Source organism: Sminthopsis crassicaudata, chromosome 4 (genome assembly GCF_048593235.1).
Source record: "Sminthopsis crassicaudata isolate SCR6 chromosome 4, ASM4859323v1, whole genome shotgun sequence".
NCBI lineage: Eukaryota > Metazoa > Chordata > Mammalia > Dasyuromorphia > Dasyuridae > Sminthopsis > Sminthopsis crassicaudata.
Genome location: NC_133620.1, coordinates 274,404,974 through 274,425,595, shown reverse-complemented (window position 1 = coordinate 274,425,595; position 20,622 = coordinate 274,404,974). Strand labels below are relative to the sequence as shown.

At 39.4% G+C, this 20,622-nt stretch overlaps 1 protein-coding gene across 3 annotated transcripts in view; it reads right to left on the bottom strand.

Annotated features, from left to right (window-relative positions):
- AARS2 (alanyl-tRNA synthetase 2, mitochondrial) overlaps positions 1-20,622 on the bottom strand; it is an 80,816-nt gene that overhangs the window by 14,478 nt on the left and 45,716 nt on the right. Inside the window, exon 1 of one of the 3 annotated variants that reach the window (XM_074310767.1) lies at positions 1,349-1,939. The exons of 1 other annotated variant lie outside the window; for it this stretch is intronic. In XM_074310767.1, coding sequence (XP_074166868.1) covers positions 1,349-1,606 — 258 coding nt within the window. In that variant the 5' untranslated portion in view covers positions 1,607-1,939. Of the gene's footprint in view, positions 1-870; positions 933-1,348; positions 1,940-20,622 lie in introns of those variants that run through there. One more of the 3 variants, XM_074310768.1, reaches the window with a different exon arrangement.

Genomic DNA, 20,622 nt, shown 5'->3' with positions numbered 1-20,622 from the left:
GTAGGCGGCTTTGAAAACTACAGAGTTAGTATTTTAACTTAGACGCGACAGGGAACAGCCGGGATAACTGTAGGAGTGACACCCTCAGAAAATCACGCCCAGCAGTGTGCGCAGGAACGGCGCAGGGAGAGACCAATTAGGGAACCCCGGAGTCAGCTAGATGGAGCTAGAGGGAAGTGATCCGGACCTGACCGGACGTAAGGGACGAAGAGAAATGAAGAAGCAGGAGTCATTTCAGAATTAAAAGCCCCGGAAGCTGGAAGGACGGGAATGTATCTGATGAGTGTTTGCAAGAGGGGGAGCCTAAGAGAAAAGTTCTGTTTCAGAGTTTGAGATGCCTCTGGGATATCCAGATTTAAATGCTATATATAGTGAGCGGGCGAGCACAAAGACTGGAAATATATAATCCATACGGAATACAACTTGCACGAGGAAGGAATTCTCTCCTTTGCATCCCCTGGTGCGTCTAGCACCAGCCTTGGCACTCAGTAGGTGCTTACTGGCGGTGACTGAGTCTGTGGCTGGAAGGCCCAGAAACTGGCCTACCTCGTAAAGGGAGACAGTGGTCTGGCCTTTATTAGGGCCCAGGGGGTTATTTGACTTGCCACCAGCCACCACTTCCCCGCTAAGTGTGTGTGGCTCCGCCACTTTGCAGGCCCGTCCCCTCCAGGACCCCTTGGCGAGGACAGGGAGAGGGTTGCCCTTTCTGGCTCTTTTACACTTGAGGAAGCGGGGGCAGTGGGATTCCGCTCCTTGCCCAGGGATTGGGGCTCAGAAGGCTGAACCTTCGGCCTTCAGGCCGGACTCCCCGCGCCGCCCACTGGGATTGTCACTACTATTAGAGCAGCAGCAGCTCCCGCATGCACAGACCTGCAAGACTTTAAAAAGCACTTTCATAAGTTAGTTTATTTGAAGTTCACCATAAGCCAGTGTTGGATCCATCCATTTTAGAAATAGATTGAGAGAGATTAAGTGATTTTCCCGTGTGCAGCACCACTCCTTTACCACAAGAAGCCGAAAGATGGGGCCCCGATCCCCCCGCGTCTCCTCATTTCCGAGTCTTTCCCACACGGGTAGTTTTAGCCCTAGGAAACTGCTCCCACCTTTTCTTGAGGTAAAAAGCCTGGAGGGGGACCACCAACTTCATTCTCAAACCCCGCCCCACGACGCCTCGGTCCCGCCCCCGAGTCCCCAGGCCCCTCCTCCTACTCGGCTTCACTTTTGCCATTCGCGCCTCAGACAGGCCCCACCCTCTCGGCTCCCATCCACTCAGCTTCCTCCAGTTCTCTTCCAAGCCCCGCCCCCCAGCGGCTCAGGTCTCGCTCCCTCTCCGGAGGTCCCGTCCTACCTGGTTCATTCCCGCGTTGACAAAGAGGAGACCGGGGTCGCTTCTCGGCCGTACGGAAGCGGAGGGCACTAGCTGGTGGCCGTAACGGTCCCGGAAGAAATGAAGGAAGGCAGTTCGCACGGCCGAGGCCGAAGGTTGAGGAGGGCTGGAGGAAAGCTGACGGCGGCGTGTCCGGGCTCCTGAGCAGGGGCTTTTCCATGCCGGTGTCCTTCGGAGTACTTGCTGCAGACGGCCTGTCGCCGCCAACGCTGCCGCCATTTTTCTTTCTGGCAGAAGCTTCTAAGGTCAAGGGTTGCGTTTACCGCGAGAAGGAGAATATGGCAAGCGAACAGGGACATTTTTTGCAGCGACCTCTGCTGGGACCAGGACCTTCACATTTTAGCGCTAAAAATTTCGACCTGCCTTTCCTCGCCGGAATTTTTTCCATATCACATATGAGATAGATCTAAAACTGGAAAGGATTTTCAAAGTCATCTAGAGCAACTCCCTCATTTTACAGAAGAGGAAACGGGGTCTCAGAGGATTAGAGTTCAATGAATCGTCCAAGAACAAAACCAAGATTTTAAATCAATAAAAATGACTCCCCAATAATAGCAACATTTTTGTTTTATTTTCTGGTCGATAGAGACCTGGTCATTCAAAATAGAGGTAGGGTTTGAATTCAGGATTCCCTACCTCCAAATCCAGGGCTTGCAATGGAAGCAAACCCTACTGAGTCCCGCCCTTTTATATCCGCTGGATAAAAGCAACATGCTAGTGTTTGCACTGCTTGTCAGCAGTGTTGTGTGGAGGCAAGCACTTTGTAACCCTAGAGCACCATAGGAACGGGAATTATTTTGAGATTTGGAACTAATTATTCTTGCATGGGAGTAAACTGAGGCCACAGGAGAGTGGATGATTTGCCTGTGTTCACGTGGAGTAACTAGCAAACCCATATCTTTTGAGTTCAAACCACACATTGACTCACAAACCGTTTGTGAGTGTCAGCACCTTGTAGAGCTCAGTGCTAAGCTCTGGGGGACGTAGGCCCGCCGCAGAAGTGCAGCTTCACCCCGGGGAGAAGGCTGCGTCAGCGTGCAGGGGCCGGCAGAGCCTTCGCCAGATCTGGCTCGCTGCCTGTTTTGTGCAGCCTGTGAACTAAGAATGGATTTTACATTTTAAATAAGGATTATATTTAAAATGTAAACATCATTCTTAGCTTGAGAGTTGTATACGAGCCAGGGGCAGGTTGGATTCGGTCCAGAAACCATCGTTTGCAGGTCTCTGGCCCAATGATATGTACTTTAATGATCACTTTTATTACTGGGGCTTGGGATAAGGGAAGAGGAAGAAGGGGCTCCGGCTTCAGGCTTTTATTCCTTCCACGGTGGCCCCGTACTCTGTGGAGAAAGTTCCACACCTGGAGTCTATTTCAGGCCCCTCCTAAGTGGCAGCCAGTCTGGCAGGAAGAACAGACTTTTTTTTGCTCAGCATCATTTCCTGCCTTTATTAATTGCCTAATCACATTTGGCCCCTATCCTCTCAGGGCCTTTTAATTTACCACCAATTAGAGAGGATCCAGGTCAGCATAGCCTGGCAGTCCACTAATAGGTAGAGAGATGCCTCTTTTCACAGGCCTCCCATTAGTCTGGTCACAGAACACTAGTAGGTAGAATAAGCCACTTTTGACCTTAGCAGGTTCCTCCTGGGGCCAGATCTGCATCTTGCTTTTTTTGTTTGTTTTCCCTATTGAAGGCTCTTTCAGCATTTAGTCAGAAAGCCAGGCATTGCTGTGATCTTGGGTCAAGTACATAAAGGAAAGTTTTGCCACTGATCTCTTTTGGATACCACTTTTTGGTGAGGTGCCTTCTTTGGAAGTGCGCTCTCGTCGCCTGCCCATGTGGTTCCAGAGTAATTTGTATGAGTTTTCCTCAAGCCTTTAACCATTTTCAAATTGCTGACTTCATATCCTTTGCTATTTCTTGAATGAGAGAAAGTTTTTCCTTTGGTAATGGTAAAGTTTATTTATTTTTTAAATTCCCTGTGCTGGAGCTATAGAAGGTGAGGACTTCATTCTGCATGGGGACAGGTAGATGGAGGGCATGCTCTGTGACTCCAGTGTGACCTATTTCTGTCACTGTGGACATGGGGAAACTTGGATGAGATTTTTGCTCTTTTTTTTGTTGTTGTTGAAGCTTCTTCTCAGATGTTCTAGAGAGTTTATCAGCCTTTTCCTCACAAATGTGGTAGGGAAAAAAAAAATTCCAACCTTTATTAAATTATATATACAACAGCACCAAGACCTTTACTCTTAAAAATACATTACAATACAATAAACATTTATTAAGTGCCTCCTGTGTGCCAGGAATTGACCTGGAGATACGAATAAATAAAAGAAAGTCAATAGTCCTTACCCTCAAGGAACTTACAGTCTAGTAGGGTAAGCTGAAAAGGGAGTGAGGCAACAGACAGTACCCAGTACAGGGATGTGTGAGAGGGATGAAAATGTTGGGATCCACACCAAGCCCAGCAACTGGTAGCAAAGAAAGAGTTACCTGGGATTTTTATATATTTATGTTGTGCTTTGCCCTGTAATCAGAGGGGCAAATTAAAGTGAAGAAACTGCTTTATTTGAAACAATTCCTTGTCAAATGAATGGAATGTGGCCCAGAAGAGCAAGCTCTGGATTTGGAATCAGGATTTGCATTCCATAGCCACCTTTCTGTCTGTGTTATTGCTTTTTTCCACTAAGGGCTATGAGGCTGCCTCATAAGGTGGGAGGTTCCCCAGAGCCTGCCCTATCCCTCTGCTTCACTTCAGCCAATGAAGTTCAAAAAGACAAAGATGATCTGCTTTGTCTGCTGCTGCTATGGTGTCTCTTCCCTTGCTGAATCTCTCTCGTCCTCTCCACAGCCTCCCCTGTAACCTCACTCCTTTGTCCAGTACACCATCTTGGGAAGGTATAGGGGGAAGGTAGCAACAAGAGTTTAGCTATTGGTCACTGTAGCATCATTGCTTAATACTAGGCCAGGTTTCCCCTTTCACCCAAACCTTCATAATAGTCCCAGGAAAAATCATTAAGGTGTTACCTTTTTTTTTGTGATAGATCTCCCCATCCTTCTGCTCCCTCCCTTCTCAAATTACCTTGTATTTAGTTATTATGTGTCTGCTGTATCCCCTCCCTATTCCCACCAAGTTCCCTAGAGGGAGGTTCTTTTTGGTTTTTATTTTTCCAGTCTTAGTGCCAAGGCTTAATAAATGTTTGTCATTATTGATCCTGAGGTCTTTCCAGAGCAGGAGGTCTGGCCATTGTTGCTTGGCTCTGTCCCCTCATTTTCTCAGTGCTGAAAATTCACCTTACCCCATCACCAGCTACCAAGAAGCCTATGGCAGAGATTCCTCCTGAGAACAGGGATTAGATCACCTCTATGGGAGCTATTTCTTTAATTTGGGGTTTTCCTGCCAAGCTTTCTCTCCTGTGGGTCCAACAATCACTGGTTTAGGAGCTCCGCAGTTACCCTTGACTCATTTTCCATCCCTTCACTGATAGCAATAAAGAGCATCAAGTCTGAAGTCAGAGGACTTGTCTTGGATCTTGGCTGTGAGATCTTGGGCAAATCACTTAATTTCCCCAAGCCTCACCCCGTAAAGTGAGGGCTTGGAATACATAACCTCTCTAGGTCTCTTTTAAATCCAATTCTATGATTTTATATTGTGTGAGATGATAAAGGTTAGTATTCATAATGTTTGAAACACTATGGCCCTTACCTTTCCCCTTCTCCCCACCCCAGCCTCCCCTCTACATTCTGTGGCAGCTATGCGGTCTATGGGCTGTTTTCTAGGTCATACTCAGGATTCATGTGCTTAGCCTATCAGGGAGGCTGGACAGACCTGGCTACAGGGGAGTCCTCTTTTTCCCAGTAAGAGAAGTAGGCAGCAAGGATAACTCATCTTTGCTGACTGATCAGTTATTGAATTTTCTGTACAGAAAGTCCCTTTCCATGGAAAGTGAAATGTATTTTGGTTTGAAAGATGGAGCAACAGGAACTTTCCTGTGAGTCTTCCTGAGGTACTTTGATTTTGTCTCTTTGATGGAGAGAGATTCTAAAGCACATTTGTCTTCTTGGGACATGGTTTCTAAGCAATGGGTTTAGATCATTTCTATCATAGCACTATCTTATAAGCCTCTGCTTCTTCCTCTTTTCCAAGGGAGACAAAACGGAAAGGAAATAAAATTTCTCTTTTGTTGATTCTGAATTTAAAATCTGGCTTTGGTTGCTCCAAACCAAGACTCTGGGATTATGCTAACCTGAGTCTATTCCTGAGGCCTGGCTCCAGGAGAGTCAGTTTCTCTCTTTGGTTCATTGCCTTCATTTGTTTATTCCAAGACAATTAGGTTTTCCCAAATATAATGATAGGGCTTCCTGCTATTAAACATCAGTTGTGTCTGACTCTCTGTGATTGCATTTGGGGTTTTTCCTGACAAAGATAGTGGAGTGGTTTGCTATTTCCTTTTCATTTTTAAAGCAAGCAAGTGACTTGTAAACAAGTAATTATGACTTACTCAGGGTCACACAGATTTGAATTCCGGAAGATGAAGCTTTCTCACCCTTTGCACTCTGGTACCACCTGGCTGCTGATGTCCCACTCCCCCCAAGTGTTGAATTGGTTCTTAATTTATTAAAATGCCCATAGGGAATGAAAGGGCTTTTATTTCATCTTACAGAAAGTGCAGAAGTTGCAAAATACTCACTCTATCCTATAAATAGACAGAAAAAACACAAAGTGGCTCTGAATTGAATATAAAGATGGCAGTTCATCTTGTCTCTCTTTCTTGGAGGCTCTTACACAGTCTCCCTAAGTTATTTAGTGCCATTCTGGATAGTGTGCTAGGCCTGGAGTCAGGAAGACTCCACTTACTGTGTGATCCTAGGCAAGTCATTTAATTTTTACCTGTTTTAATTTCCTCAACTGTAAAATGGACATAAACATAACATCTTCCTCCCAGGGTGGATGAGGAGCCTCGGAATCAGCACAAGACTAGTCCCCTAGCATGATGTAGTAGTAAGGAATTTCAGTTACCTAAATCTCTGCTAGAGCTTTCACTCTCAGCCAAAAGCAGAGTAGTTAATCATTTCTTGACTTGCTTTAATGATAATTTCATCCTTCAAAACAGAACCAATCTAATCTCTCTTCCATGTGACAACCCTTAAAATAGTTGAAGATAGCTATCCTGTTCCCATTAGGTCTTCTTTATCCCAGGCTAACTATTCCTACTTTCTTCAGCCAGTCCTCCTAAGAAATAGACACAAACTTCTCTCTATTTTGTTTGCCTTCCTGAATATTTTGGCCCCATTTCCCATTTTTATGAAGCTACATTCTATACATGTCATTGGTTCTCTTCTATGCTCATACAATTTCCTTATAATGCTTCCCCATGATCTTTTGTAGTTATTCCTTCCCTAATGGCAAGCAATTATTTTTAGAAAAGGATTTATCTTTTCTGAATTTCTTCCTGGTCAGAGCTTTATTTGGTTTGGGACAAATTAAGTAAAGACTCACTATAAAGGTTTTACCATTCATGTTATATTTTGGGATGCCTGAAGAATAACGCAATGCACTAATGCCCTTCATTGGAATTGGGGGTAGGAGAATAAAAGAGTCTACTTTTTAAAATGCTAGGGGAAGATGGAGAGTGAACTGTATGTACAATTATAGGCCCCCTGTGTAAGTCCATCTGTTCAAATCCCAGCAGGAGACATTGCTTGAACCAGCACCATCGGACCTTGTTAAGTGAGAACTCTTCAAAAAGGGGCAAAGAATTACTAACCTGTATCTCTTTGGGGGAAGTCGAAGAAATGGGGTTCCACCGATAAAATCCTCAGAAAAGGCAGATAATTAACTGAAGGTAATCAACTGAAAGGATAGCAGGAAAGATCAATGGATAGAGCACTTTGCTTGGAATCAGGAAGACCCGAGTTCAAATCTATCCTCAGATACTCACTAGCTGTGTGACCTTGGAAAGGTCATTTAACCTTTGTTTACTTTAATCTACTAGAGAAGGAAATGGTAGACCATGCTAGTATTGAAAGCCCAATGGACAGTATTGGCATGTTATAATCCACAAGGTGACGGACGCGACTGAACAACAACTATCAACTGAGGAAGTCATTCAGCTAGTATATGCTTTATATCATGATGATCATTTCTTCTCCTTGATGACCAGTAGAACTGGGTCCTTATGGAGTATCTTTCTGTCTTCCTATAGGAACAGCAATGTGTTTGTTGCTTAATGTTGAATAAAAGGTAATTAGCTAGTCTCTTTCTGATCTTCTAGTCTTGTTCACTGAATCCTCCATGGGGTTATTTGCATAGTTTACTACCAAACAGCATGATGATAAGTAATGAAAAGAGATTTTCTTGACAGAATCCAAAATGAAGACTAAGGTCAAAGAGCAAAAACCATTAAATTGGGGAGGCTGAGAATGGTGGATGGCTTGAAATGAGTCAGCCAGTCAGGTAGCAAGCATTTATTAAGGACCTACTATGTGCCAGGTGCACTGTTTTAATTTCTAGCAAGAGACAAAAAGGCAAAAACAACTCCCTGCTCCCAAGAAACTCAGTCTAATAAGGAAAAAAACTGTACTAACAACTGGGTAAAATGAGGTATATACAAGATAGATTGGAGATAATCAATAAAGGGATTGGTATCTGGATTTTCATAATGGGAGGCCTTGATGGGATTCATTCAGAGATATATCATTTACTTTTTGGGGAGAAGAGATTCGTTTTCTCTAGACAGATGATTTCCAGAGAAATGATTTACCACTTTGTTTTTTGGTCATTTATCCTGAGGGACCAAAATGGGAATGGGATTTGTCTCTCCTAATTCTTAGAATAAGAACTGGAACAAAAAGATACCAGACTCCTTCTCAATGGGTTTGAGACATAAAAGGGCCCAAAAAGGATTCACTAAAATTCTTACCCTCATTGTTCAAGTTATAAAGGCTTACAATGAAAATTTAACAATTGTCTTACAATTTTGAGTTGCCCCCATCACACCTAGGCTTAACATACTGGTATGACATTTTCTTTCTTCTTTTCTTTCTTTTTCTTTCTTTTTTAAATAAAGATTTTTTTTAACCCACATTGCTTTATGAATCACATTGGGAGAGAAAAATAAGAGCAAAAGGGAAAAACCATGGGAGAGATTTAAAAAAAAACAAAACAAAACAAAGCCAACATAGCATGTGTTGATTTATATTCAGTCTCCTTAGAACCACTAAGAAGAACCAAGTCTTTCATAGTTAATTATTGCATTCTTGCAATTATTGGGTACAATGTATTACTGCTTCTGCTTGTTTTGTTCAGCATCAGTTCATGTAAATCTTTCCAGGCCTTTCTAAAATCAGCTTGTTCATCATTTTTTATAGAACAATAATATTCCATTATCTTCATATACCACAACTTGTTCAACCATTCCTCAATCGATGGGCATCTACTCATTTTCTAATTCTTTGCCACCACAAAAAGGGCTGTGACAAACACTTTTGCACTGTGGGTCCTTTTCCCTACTTTATGATTTCCTTAGAATACAGATCCAGCAATGGCATTATTGAATCAAACAGTTTTGTATGCAGAGTTTTATAGCCCTTTGGGCATAGTTTCATTTTACTCTCCAAAATGGCTGAATCATTTCACAACTCCACCAACAATGCGTTAATGTCTCATTTTTCCTATTTCTTCTCCAGTATTTATCATTATCTTTTCCTGTCATCTTAGCCAATCTGTCAGGTGTGAGGTGATATTTCAAAGTTGTTTTAATTTGTGTTTCTCTAATAAATTTAAGAGCATTTTTTTCCATATGACTGTGAATGGTTTTAATTTCATCATCTGAAAATTGTTCATCTCCTTTGACCACTTATCAATTGGGGAATGACTTATATTCTTATAAATTTGATACAATTCTTTATATATTTTAGAAATGAAACATCAGAAATACTGACTGCAAAATTTTTTCCTCAGCTTTGTACTTCCCTTTTAATCTTGTTTCTGTTGGTTTTGTTTATGCAAAACCTTTTTAGTTTAATGTAATCAAAGTTGTTTTATCTTTCACAATGTTCTGTAGTTCTTCTTTGGTCATAAATTCCTCCCTTTTCCAAAGATCTGATGTCCCTTGTTCTCCTAATTTGTTTATGTTATCATCCTTTATGACCAAATCATGTATCCATTTGGACCTTATTTTGGTATGGGGTGTGAGATGAAGATCTATTCTGTGTTTCTGACATATTATTTTCCAGATTTCTCAGCAATTTTTGTCAAATAATGAGTTCTTATTCCAGAAGCTGGAGTTTGGAGGTTTATCAAATACTAGCTTGCTATAGGCCTTGATTATTGTGTCATGTGTATCTAATCCATTCCACTGATCCTCCACTCTATTTCTTAGCCAGTACTAAATGGTTTTGATGACTGCTGCTTTATAATATAGTTTTAGGTTTGAACTGCTAAGTCCCATTCCTTTGTAATTTTTTTCCATTAATTCCCTTGATATTCTTGACCTTTTGTTCTTCCAGGTGAATTTTGTTAATATTTTTTTTCTAGTTCTATAAATTAATTTCTGGCAGTTTGGTATAGCATTGAACAAGAAGACCAATTCTGGCATAATTGTCATTTTTATTATATTAACTTAGCCTAGCCATGAACAATTGATATTTTTCCAATTGTTTAGATCTGATTTTGTGTGAGAAGTGTTTTGTAATTGGTAGAACCTCAGGTGTTTTATTTTGCCTAACGTAATTTTAAATGGAATTTCTCTTTTCATATGACATTTTCTATTGTTGCTGTTTGTCCTTCATTCTTGAAGACGATCATGAATCAAGGAAGTGATGCCATGATAGGCAAGTAAATTGGATTTAATTGAGGGAGGGCTGTGCAAGGTCACCTGCCTCACTTTTCCCTCCAGTGCCATCCGGGCCCAGTGGCCAGATATAGATCAACTGAACTATAGTTCAACTGAAGATAGCCTTGGATGAAATGGGAGATCTTGGCCCTTTTAAGCTAAAATATTCAATCAGGTTTCAGTTTGACTGAGGCTGCACCCATTCATTGATTAAAGCTGATAGCAACTGAGGCAAAGAATCTCCTCTTTCACCTAGTCCAGATGAGAAATCTGAGACTTGGATGGATTAAGGGATTTCCTCAGGGTTATTTAATTCACAAGAGAGATTCAAAGTCAGGTTTTCCTAATTGCAAGTCCAGTTTAAAAAAAAAAAAAAAAGGAAGGCAAATGGATCCTGAACTCTTATATAGATGATATCTATCTTTAGTCATCTTGGAAGGGTATTGGGAAGGAATTTCCGAACTACCCACATTCACTGTAAGTAGAAATGAGGTAGTCTGTGTTTGCTTAGATTAGGGAAGATTCAAAAGGACCTTATAAGGATCATTAAAATACCAAAGATCTTAGGCTTGGTATGGTTGAAATATTTGCAGGCCAAGTGGCAGGATTCCATTTTCTTTGGGCTTAAGGGGATCCTGACATTGGGGCAGATCAGTAGTTAAGAATGAGGAAGAAGGTATGTTCAGGGGTTCTCCAGGCTTACCCTACCATTCAGCAGAATGAAAGTAGGGGACCCTGGTTGTGATCAATGGAGAGTAGGGATGACAAGACAGAGTAGAGCACATGAGAGGTGCTGATTAGACTTGGAACAGCTCTAAGAGATAGGGACCCCTGATCTCAGAAGGGAAAACTAACAGCAGATGGGGTCTGATTGGAGAGAGCAAGCAGAATCCAGTTCCTAGCCTCCTCTTCTCTTTTCCCCTAGCATTCCTTTCACTAACCAATTATTTTCCTTTCTATTCTGCCCTGCCCCAACCCTAGTTTGGTGGGAAGCAGGGGAAGGAAGGAGGCAGAAAATTAATTGTAACCCAGTCTATATTGTTTTAAACAACTTCTGATATTTTCTATGCATTTTGATGCTGTTAATAAATAATGTGATTTATTAAAAATAGTGAATTGTTGAACACTATGAGTTACAAAGTTCATAATTAATTACAGAGACAGAAAAAGAGACAGAAACAGAGGGAGAGAGTAATAGAGGCAAAAGGAGGAGAGAGGAAATAAAGAAAGAGACAGAGGAAAAAGAGAGAGAAAAAAGAAGGAAGAAAAAGAAGAAAATGAGGGAAGTGGTTGGGAAGAGAAAAATTGGCCTAAAAATCATATCTGAATCTATTCCAGAACATACTGGCAAAACTAGTTTGAACTTGTTCTGCTACTGTTTAGTAAAGCACCTGTGAAACCTTCTGGGTCTCAGTTCCTCATATGTAAAATGAGAGATTGAAGCAGGGGGTCTCTAAAGTTCCCTCCAGCTCTAAAGCTATGATCACAAGTATTCCATAGGAAGAGAAAGCACAGATAGCTTGTGAGCTATATTGGAACCCTTAGTGGGAGTAACTATAACATCATCAAGGGGAATAACATTTATATAGAACCTACTGTATGTCAAACACTTTACCAATATCCCATTTGGTCCTCACAACAGCCCTGCAAATCTAATTTTGCAGTTGAGGAAGCTAAGGCAAACAGGTTAAATGACTTACTTAGAGAAACTGAGGCAAAAAGTTAAATGATTTGCCCAAGATCACATACCTAGTAAATGTTAGAAGCCAAAATTTAAACTCAGATCTTCTTGACTCAAGATTCAGTACTCTACTGCCACAACAAGATCAGGGATTCATTAAAGTGAAAAGTTCGCATAGGAGAGAGAGCAGTGTATCTGGAGTTGGAAGAACTGAGTTTAGAGCAATTCTGTCATTTACTTGTACCAAAGGCAAATTATTTCATTTCTTTGGCTCTTACTCCATCTCCAAAATGGGAACAATAATATCTGTTCTTCTTATCTTATAGCATTATTATAAGGATCAAATGAAATTAGGTATGTATCGTGTTTTTTAAAATGTAAGCATTAATTAAAAAGTTGAAATTAAGACAGGGTAGATTATTTGAAGGGAGGAAAAAACTCATGTAAATGTGTTGTTTAAATGTTCCTAATTTGAGAAAGAAAGAAAGTGGGTCATATTTTTTCAACCATTATGATATAAAAAATTTAGCACCTAGTGATTCCATAATTTATGAAGGAAGTGATGAAAAACCCCACAGAAACTGGGAGCTAGGGAAGAGGCTGACCCTGCATTTAACCCTGCTTTATGGGAGTCAATGAGAGATTGTGTGAGTGTGGAAGAAATGAGTGTACTTCTTTTGAATACATGTGAATTTATCTTCACTTTTTCATTGTTCCTTAGCAATGAGCCCGGAGCAATCACGTTAGTTTTAGAAAGAGGTAGAGAACACTGGTCATCTAGATTTTGGAAGCTTGTCCAGGACCTAAATCTCAGCAGCAGCACCCTTCACCCTCATCCTATCTCTTCACCCACCCTCCCCAATTTGGCATTCCCCAACTCCCATCCTCTTAACTTAAAATTAAAAAGAAATCTTACGAAGAAATTAAAATAAAATAGGTAAAATTTTTAATTTTAAGTTAAATTAGAATTTTTGATGAACAAAAAAAAAATCTACTTTTTATCCATTCTACCTTTCTTTCCCTATTACCATTAGAAGAAAGAAGAATCCCATGATAAGTGGACAAAGAATATGAGCAAACAGTTCTCAAAAGAAGAATTGCAAATAATTAGTGATCATATGAAAGAATATTCCAGATTATTAATAAGTACAAATCAAAGCAACTTTGAGTTTCCACCTCATGTGCTTTGCAGATAGGCAGAGATTACAAAAGATGAGAAAAGTCAATGATGGAGCTGTAGTAGGAAAATAGCATAACTATTTTAGAAAGCAATTTGGAATTATGCAAATAAAGTGACTAAAATGCCTATTATGACTTATACTACAAGGAAGCCATAGATAAGACAGGAGTTCCCATGTACACTAAAATATTTATCACAGCATCTTTTGTAGTAACAAAGATTGGAAACAAAGTAGACGCTCATTGATTGGGGAAGGGATAAATAAGTCTTAGCACGTGAATGTAATATTACTGTTCTGGAAGAAAAGATATGCATGATGAATACAGAGGAGCATGGCAACATACATATGAACAGATGAAGAAGAAAGTAAGCAGAACCAAGAAAACAATATACACAATGACTATGTAAATAGCAAGAACAATTACAAGCAAGAAAGCAAAACTGAATGTTGCAAAATTACAAAGCCCTAGTATAGATATGAAAAGGTACTCCCAGCTCATTTCTTTGTAGAGGTTGGAGCCACATGTGGGGTATCAATGTAGTTTGCTGATCTTTCTTTCTCCCTGTCTGCCTCCCTACGTTTCTGTCTCTATGTCTCTTTCTATCCGTCTCTTTGTTTTTAAAGACGAGAGAAAGACAGAGACATTGTTATATAGCATGGCTCTCTGGGAGATGTAGGGAAAGGGATACTGGGGAAAATTTGGGGGAAGTTATGCCCAAAGAATTAATAAACTGTGTATACCCTTTGACTAAGCAATATTCCTATAAGGTCTATTTCTCAAGGTGAGTAGGAAAAAAAACCTGTGTTCTAAAATATTTTTATCAACTCTCTGTGGTGGAAAAGACCTAGAAATTGTAGGGATGTTCATCAGTTGGAGAATTAATGAACAAGCTGTGGCATATGATTGTGATAGAATAGTACTGTGCTGTAAGAAATGATGAACAGGTCCATTTTAGAAAAATGTAGAAAGACTTGAATGAATGCTGATAAAGTAAGCAGAATTAAGAAAACATTGTATATAGTAATAGCAATATTGTTCAAAGCTAAGCTATTCTGAGTATTATAAATATTCAGAACTACAAAGAACCTATAAAGAAAGATACTATCCATCTCCAGAAAAAGAACTGATAATTAGAAGTACACATAGTATGTATGTGTGTGTGTGTGTGTGTGTGTGTGTGTGTGTGTGTGTGTATCTGTCAAATGGAGGCCTTCTCTAGTTTGGGTGGGGAGAGAGAAAATTTATAACTTGCAATATAACCTCTCTCCTCCCCCCAAATGAAATAAATAAACACATTTTTAAAAGAGTGATTTTAGGAGTGTTAAAACTTAGAATGAACTGAGAAAAGGTATGGATAACAAAAGGGTGGGTTGTCTCTTATTTCTTTGTTTTTAGTACATATTAGGTAACAGAGGAAGAATGGTATAGTGGATTATGTTGGGTTTAAGTCCCACTTTTGACAGCTATAGACTGATCCTGGGCAAGCTCCTTAACCAACTCTGTATTCTTGACAATTCTCTAAGATGCAGACATGATACTGACCTGTATTAGGTAGAGGGAATTTTCTCAGCTGAGAGTTCATTATATTAATGAAATCAAATATCTAGTCCCTGTTTCTATAGATACATTAGATTTTTTTAAAAAAAGGAGGCTCAAAGAAAGGAAGGGGCCGCTGCTCAAGGAGGATGAGCCAGTAAAACCCGAGAGAAGGCAAAGCTGCTGACCTGTTCTGCATCTGTTTTCTCTGCCATGGGGAAGAGTGATTTTTGGACTGAAAAGGACAGAACTAAAATAGCTACTAGGGAGTTGATTTAATACACTAGATAAGTAAGGTGACTACAGAAGAGCACTGAGCTGCCCTGGATAAATCCAAGGCACCTGACCCAGAAAAATTGCATCCTAGGAATGGACTGATGATGTCAATACTGAGCCCTTATCAATAATGATATCTGAAAAGTTGCAGAGAATAGGAGAAGCATGACCAACTTGAAGAAAGGCAACTATTGTCCTGGTTTTGTTTTAAAAGGAAAGACAATGAAGTTGGCCACTCAGGTGGTGCAGTGGATAGAGTACCAGGTCAGTGGTCAAGAAGACTCACCTTCGTGAGTTCAAATATGGCTTCAGACATTTAGTAGTTGTGTGACTAGGTAAAAGGCACTCTATAGTCTTAATCACTGACTGGGCATTGTCTCAGTCAAAATGAGACCTATTAAAGAACGTAGCTTTAAAAGGTCCTTTCCTACTGAATCCAGAACCAAATCCAATTATCTTGATCTATGTCTTGCCACTGGACCCCGATGGCTCTGGAGGAGAGAGGGGCTGGTGATTGCAGAGTCTTCTCTCACTTAAATACTACCCACCCGCATGTGGTGACATCACTTCCCTCTTAGAGCTTGAAGGACAAACAACAACAATGATCCTGGGCAAGTCATTTAACCCTGACTACCTCAATTCCTCGTGTGTAAAATGAGAAAGAAATGGCAAAATACTCCAGTATTTTTACCAAGAAAACCCTGAATAAAGTCATAAAGAGTTGGACCTGACTGAAATGACTTAGCAACAACAAAGTGGAGGAAAAATGAAGTATTATTAAAGGGATAATTAGTGAATATCTCGAAAAAGAAGCAGTCATCACAATGAGTCAACATAGCTCCATTAAGAGCAGGATCTGCCTAATAAATGTTACTTTTCTTTTACAAGATGACTAAATTGTCATATTAGGGGACATGCTAAAAACCTAGATTACCTAGATTTTAGTAAAGCATTTGATAAATTCTTTCAGCATGTTAAAAGTTGGAAAGATGAGAGCCAGACATAAGTATAATTAGGTAGATTGGGAGACAGTTGAAAGGCTATACCCAAAGAGTAATCTTATTAATTGTTTCATGACAGCTTTGAAGAAAGGAATAGGATACCAATAGAATATAGTTATATGCCATGGTGCATTTATTGCTATAATTTTTATCAGTGCTTTCAATCAGTCAATCAAAAATATTAAGAATTTCTGTGTGTCAGACAAGCACTAAGCAAATATAAATAAATAAATAAATAAAGACTAAAAACAACCCTTTCTTCAAGGAACTCAGATTCAAGGGATGGGAAATAGCATGTACATGATTCTGTACATAACAGATACTTACAGAGTAGATGAGAGATAATATCAGAAAAAATTATTTGAACTGAAACTTGAAGAATCCAGGAATTAAAAGAAAGCATTGAAGACGAAGAATATTCCAGGTGTGGGGGAGGGCCAGTACAAAGGAACGGAGATAAGAGATGGAAATGAGTTTTATTTAAGGTACAGAAAATAACCCAATGTGTTTTAGAATGTGTATAGGAGAACAAAGTGCAAGAAGATAGGAGTAGTAACAAAGGGCAAGAAGATTGAGAACTTTACCATATAGAAGATATTTTTTTCCTGGAGGTAGTATTGGAAGCCAGTGAAGTTTATTGAGTAGAAAAGTAATAGAATCCGATGATGGTTTTAGGAAAATGACTGTCAGCTGAAGTGAAGAAATATTGGAGTGGGGAAAGATTTCAAGCAGGGACAACCACCAGATGAGAAATGATGATGGAGATCTGAACAAGGGTGGTATCTAGGGTAAATGAAAGGAAAAAAATTGTATGAGATGTTCTGAAGGTAGAAAAGATGAGAGTTGTCAAGGATGACACAGAAGTTGTGCAGCTGGCCAATTAGAGGGAACATAGCATCCTTGATTGTAATAGGGAAGTGAGAAAGAGGAAAGAGTTTAGGGGAAAGATAATGAGATCTATTTGAGTCATACTGAGTTTGAGATGCTCATGGAACATCTAGTTCTAATTGCCAAAAGTCATTTGATGATTTTGGATTATAGCTAAGGCGGTAGACTAAGGCTGAATATGTAGATCTGGGAACTAGAGGTTTAGAGACGATAAATGAAGTTGTAGGGGCTAATGAGATCACCAAGAGAGATAATATAGAAAAAAACAAACCAACTGAGTGTTGGTGAACAACCACAATGGGCTGGCATCACATGGGTGAAAAACCAGGAAGGAGAATTCAGCTAGTAAAGACAAGGTGACTGGTAGAGCAGAGACATTTTAGCAGAGGGAAGCATGATGGAATTATCAGAGGGTGTTGGCAGCCCTGCACTGTTGTATACAGAAGTTGTGATAGCAAGATGTATATATGTGTGTCTTGGACTGATATATGCTCCTTCATGCCTGTTCTCTGGCTGCATATATTTGCAGGATCTTGATTAATTGATTAACACATATTTATTTTTTAAGCACTTACTATATGCCAGGAATTGTGCTAAGTTCCTGTGTTACCAAAAAAGCTAAAAAAAAATTAATCTGAACTGATCCAACTATTCTGGAGAACAATTTGGAACTATGCCCAAAGGGCTATAAAATTGTGTATATCCTGTGATCCAGCAGTGTTACTACTGTATCTTAAAGAGATCATAAAAGAGAGAAAAGGACTCACACGAGCAAAAATGTTTGTAGCAGCTCTATTTGAAATGGCAAAGAACTGGAAAATGAGTAGATACCTTTCAATTGGGGAATGGCTGAATAAGTTGTGGTATATAAAACTAATGGAATATAATTGTTGTATAAGAAATGATGAACAGGTTGAATTCAGAAAAGCCTGGACTTACATGAACTGATGCTGAATGAAGCAAACAGAAGGAAGAAAACATTACATAGCAACAGCAAGATTTGTATGATGATCAATGATAGACTTCAGCTATTCTCATCAGTGATCTAAGGCAATTCCAATACTTTGGATGGAAAATTTCATTTGCAGACTTAATGTGAATTGAAGCATACTGTTTCCATCTTTTTTCTTTTCTTTTTCTTTCTTGTGGTTTCCCCCTTTTATTCTGATTTTTTTATTACAACATGACTCATATGGAAATATGTTAAAAATGAATGTATATGAATAACATAAAATATAAAATTTTAAAAGTCATTTCCCTCAGAGAATTTATATCTTGATAAGGGAAACAACATGTACATACAAGGTACAGATAGAGTATAAGGAAGATAACTTTATGAAAGAATGGCTTTAGTGGTCTTCCCTAATCTGTGATGTGGTACTCTGTAAGAGAGTGTATTCCATGTATGATTGGGACACAGTGGAAGTGAAAGGGAGGAGAGTCTTTTTACTTTATTTGTATTGTCATTTGAGTAAATAACTTTAAAGTGTCCTTTGGATGACTGGTAAAAATTTCTATTGGAGATCTGTGAGCAATGCCTCATCCTCTGGTAACTTGTCTGCTGATCCATATCTGAGAGGAGCCAAAGGGTGTATGTATTGTCATGGGAGAAATATCTCTTTCTGAGTCAGGGAGTAGGTAATGCTGCTGAAATTGATCTATTATAATGCAGAAATTATAGAGGTAAAAACCTAGTTTTTATTATTCTTAAGCATAGATCTTAAACAAACAAATAACCTTGAACAAAGATTAGGAGTCTAACAAGGCCTCTTAGAGACAAAATTACATCAAAGTGACAGAGAAATAATCATTTTACATATTGTAATCTTATATGTTCCTCTTAGGCTATAAAAGTTAATGAAAAGATAGACTTGCCAGGCTTGGAATGAGGAAGATGAGTCTTCCTGAGTTCAAATTTGACTTTAGACTATTACTCACTCTGTGACTCTGAAAGAATCATTTCACCCTATTTTTGCTTCAGTTTTCTTTTCTATAAAATGAGCTGAAGAAAGAAATGGCAAATATTCCAGTATTTTTGCAAAGAAAACCTCACAAGGGTTCATTAAGAATCAGACATGAAATGACTGAACAACAACAGTCACAATTATTTCCTTGTCAATGTAGAAGCTTCCCTCCTCTACTCCTTTCCACCATGATAGATCCATCATAGTTGGTTTGAGGGGAAGACTTGCAGGAATTCCTGATTTGGTTCCAGATAAGATAAGTCATTTGTCCTCTGTAATGGAAAAAGATTCTAAAGTGCTTTTCCCAGAAGAAAATTGTGGAATCTCATTTGGGTATGAATCATTTGCATTCAAATCCTCTTCACCTCTTTCCTGGATAGTTATAATAACCTCTTAATTGTCTTTTACAACTCTCCTCATCAATCCATTTCCCATGTAGCTGCTAAGTTCACATTCTTAAAGCAAAGATCTGACAGTGTTAATCTTCCTCTCCCCACCTCAAAAAGCTCCAATGGCTCCCTATTGCTCCTAGGACAAAACACGCATTTCTTTATTTGATATTTAAAACACTTCACAATCAGCCTTCAGTTCATATTTTCAGATTTATTTCCTATTACTTCCTTTGCAAACGTTATGTTCCAGCACAAAATGTCTTACTTGCTACTTCCCATTTCCTTTGCATAGGCTGACTGTCCCCTAGTTCTGGAATGCTTTGGCCCTTCAACTCCTATTCTTGGAATATCTAGCTCCCTGTTATCAGTGTTATCACTGATTTAATCAAATAGAAGTGGGGCTCCTGAGTTGTACATAAGGATCTCAGCTGCAGCATATTGACTTAGAAAACCACATATTCTCATTATCTAAGTTTTTTTGTATTTGGGGGGGGGGGCAGCTAGGTGGTGCAGTGGAGAGAGTGTTGAATTGGAGTCAGATGTGAATTCCAATCTGACCTGAAATACTTAACTAGCTATTTAACCCTAAGTGATCCCTTTAACCCTGTTTACCTCAGTTTCCTCATCTGTCAAATGAGCTGGAGAAGGAGATGGCAAACCACTCCAGTATCTTTGCTAAGAAAATCCCAAATGTGGTCATAAAGAGACTACAGAACAACAACAATAATGTATTTTAATTTATTTTGTTAAATATTTCCCAATTACATATTACTTTGGTTTGGGTGAACTCAGGAGTATAAAAGGATGTGGCTATTGTGTTTGACATTTCTGCTCTACATGGTTCCTTTCCTGATCTTCACCACCACCCATCCTATCCCTATACAACTATTTGCACCAATACCCATCCTGAAATGACTTTGTATGTGTTGATTGCTTTCAGTTATGTCCAACTCTGCATGACCTCATTTGGAGTTTTCTTAGCAAAGATACTGGAGTGGTTTGCTATTTCCTTCCTCAGCTCATTTTACAAATGAGGAAACTGAGGCAACCTGAATTTAAGCGACTTGCCTAAAGTTGAACAGATCCTAAGTGTCTGAGGCCACATTTGAACTCACAAAAATAAATTTATATACTTTATACACGTTTTGTAGCTATTTCATGTTTACTTCTTCATAAAAGAATACAATATCTCCTCTTCCTCATACCAGTAGGATATCAGAGCAAGTATTATTTCTGTTTTTGTCTTAACATTCTTGGCAAAATGATCTAGTATATAGTAGGTGCTTAATAAATGCTTGTTGAATTGAATTGAATAATGCCCTAGAGGGGGGTGGGATGATTCTGAGTTAGAGCTTTGTTCAGTTTTTTGTAGATCTGGAAAGCATTTGTTGTACTTTGTGTCCAGACAGTTTCTATACAGAGATGACCCACAATCCTTTGCTGTAACCCCATTTCCAAATGATACCATGCTATGCC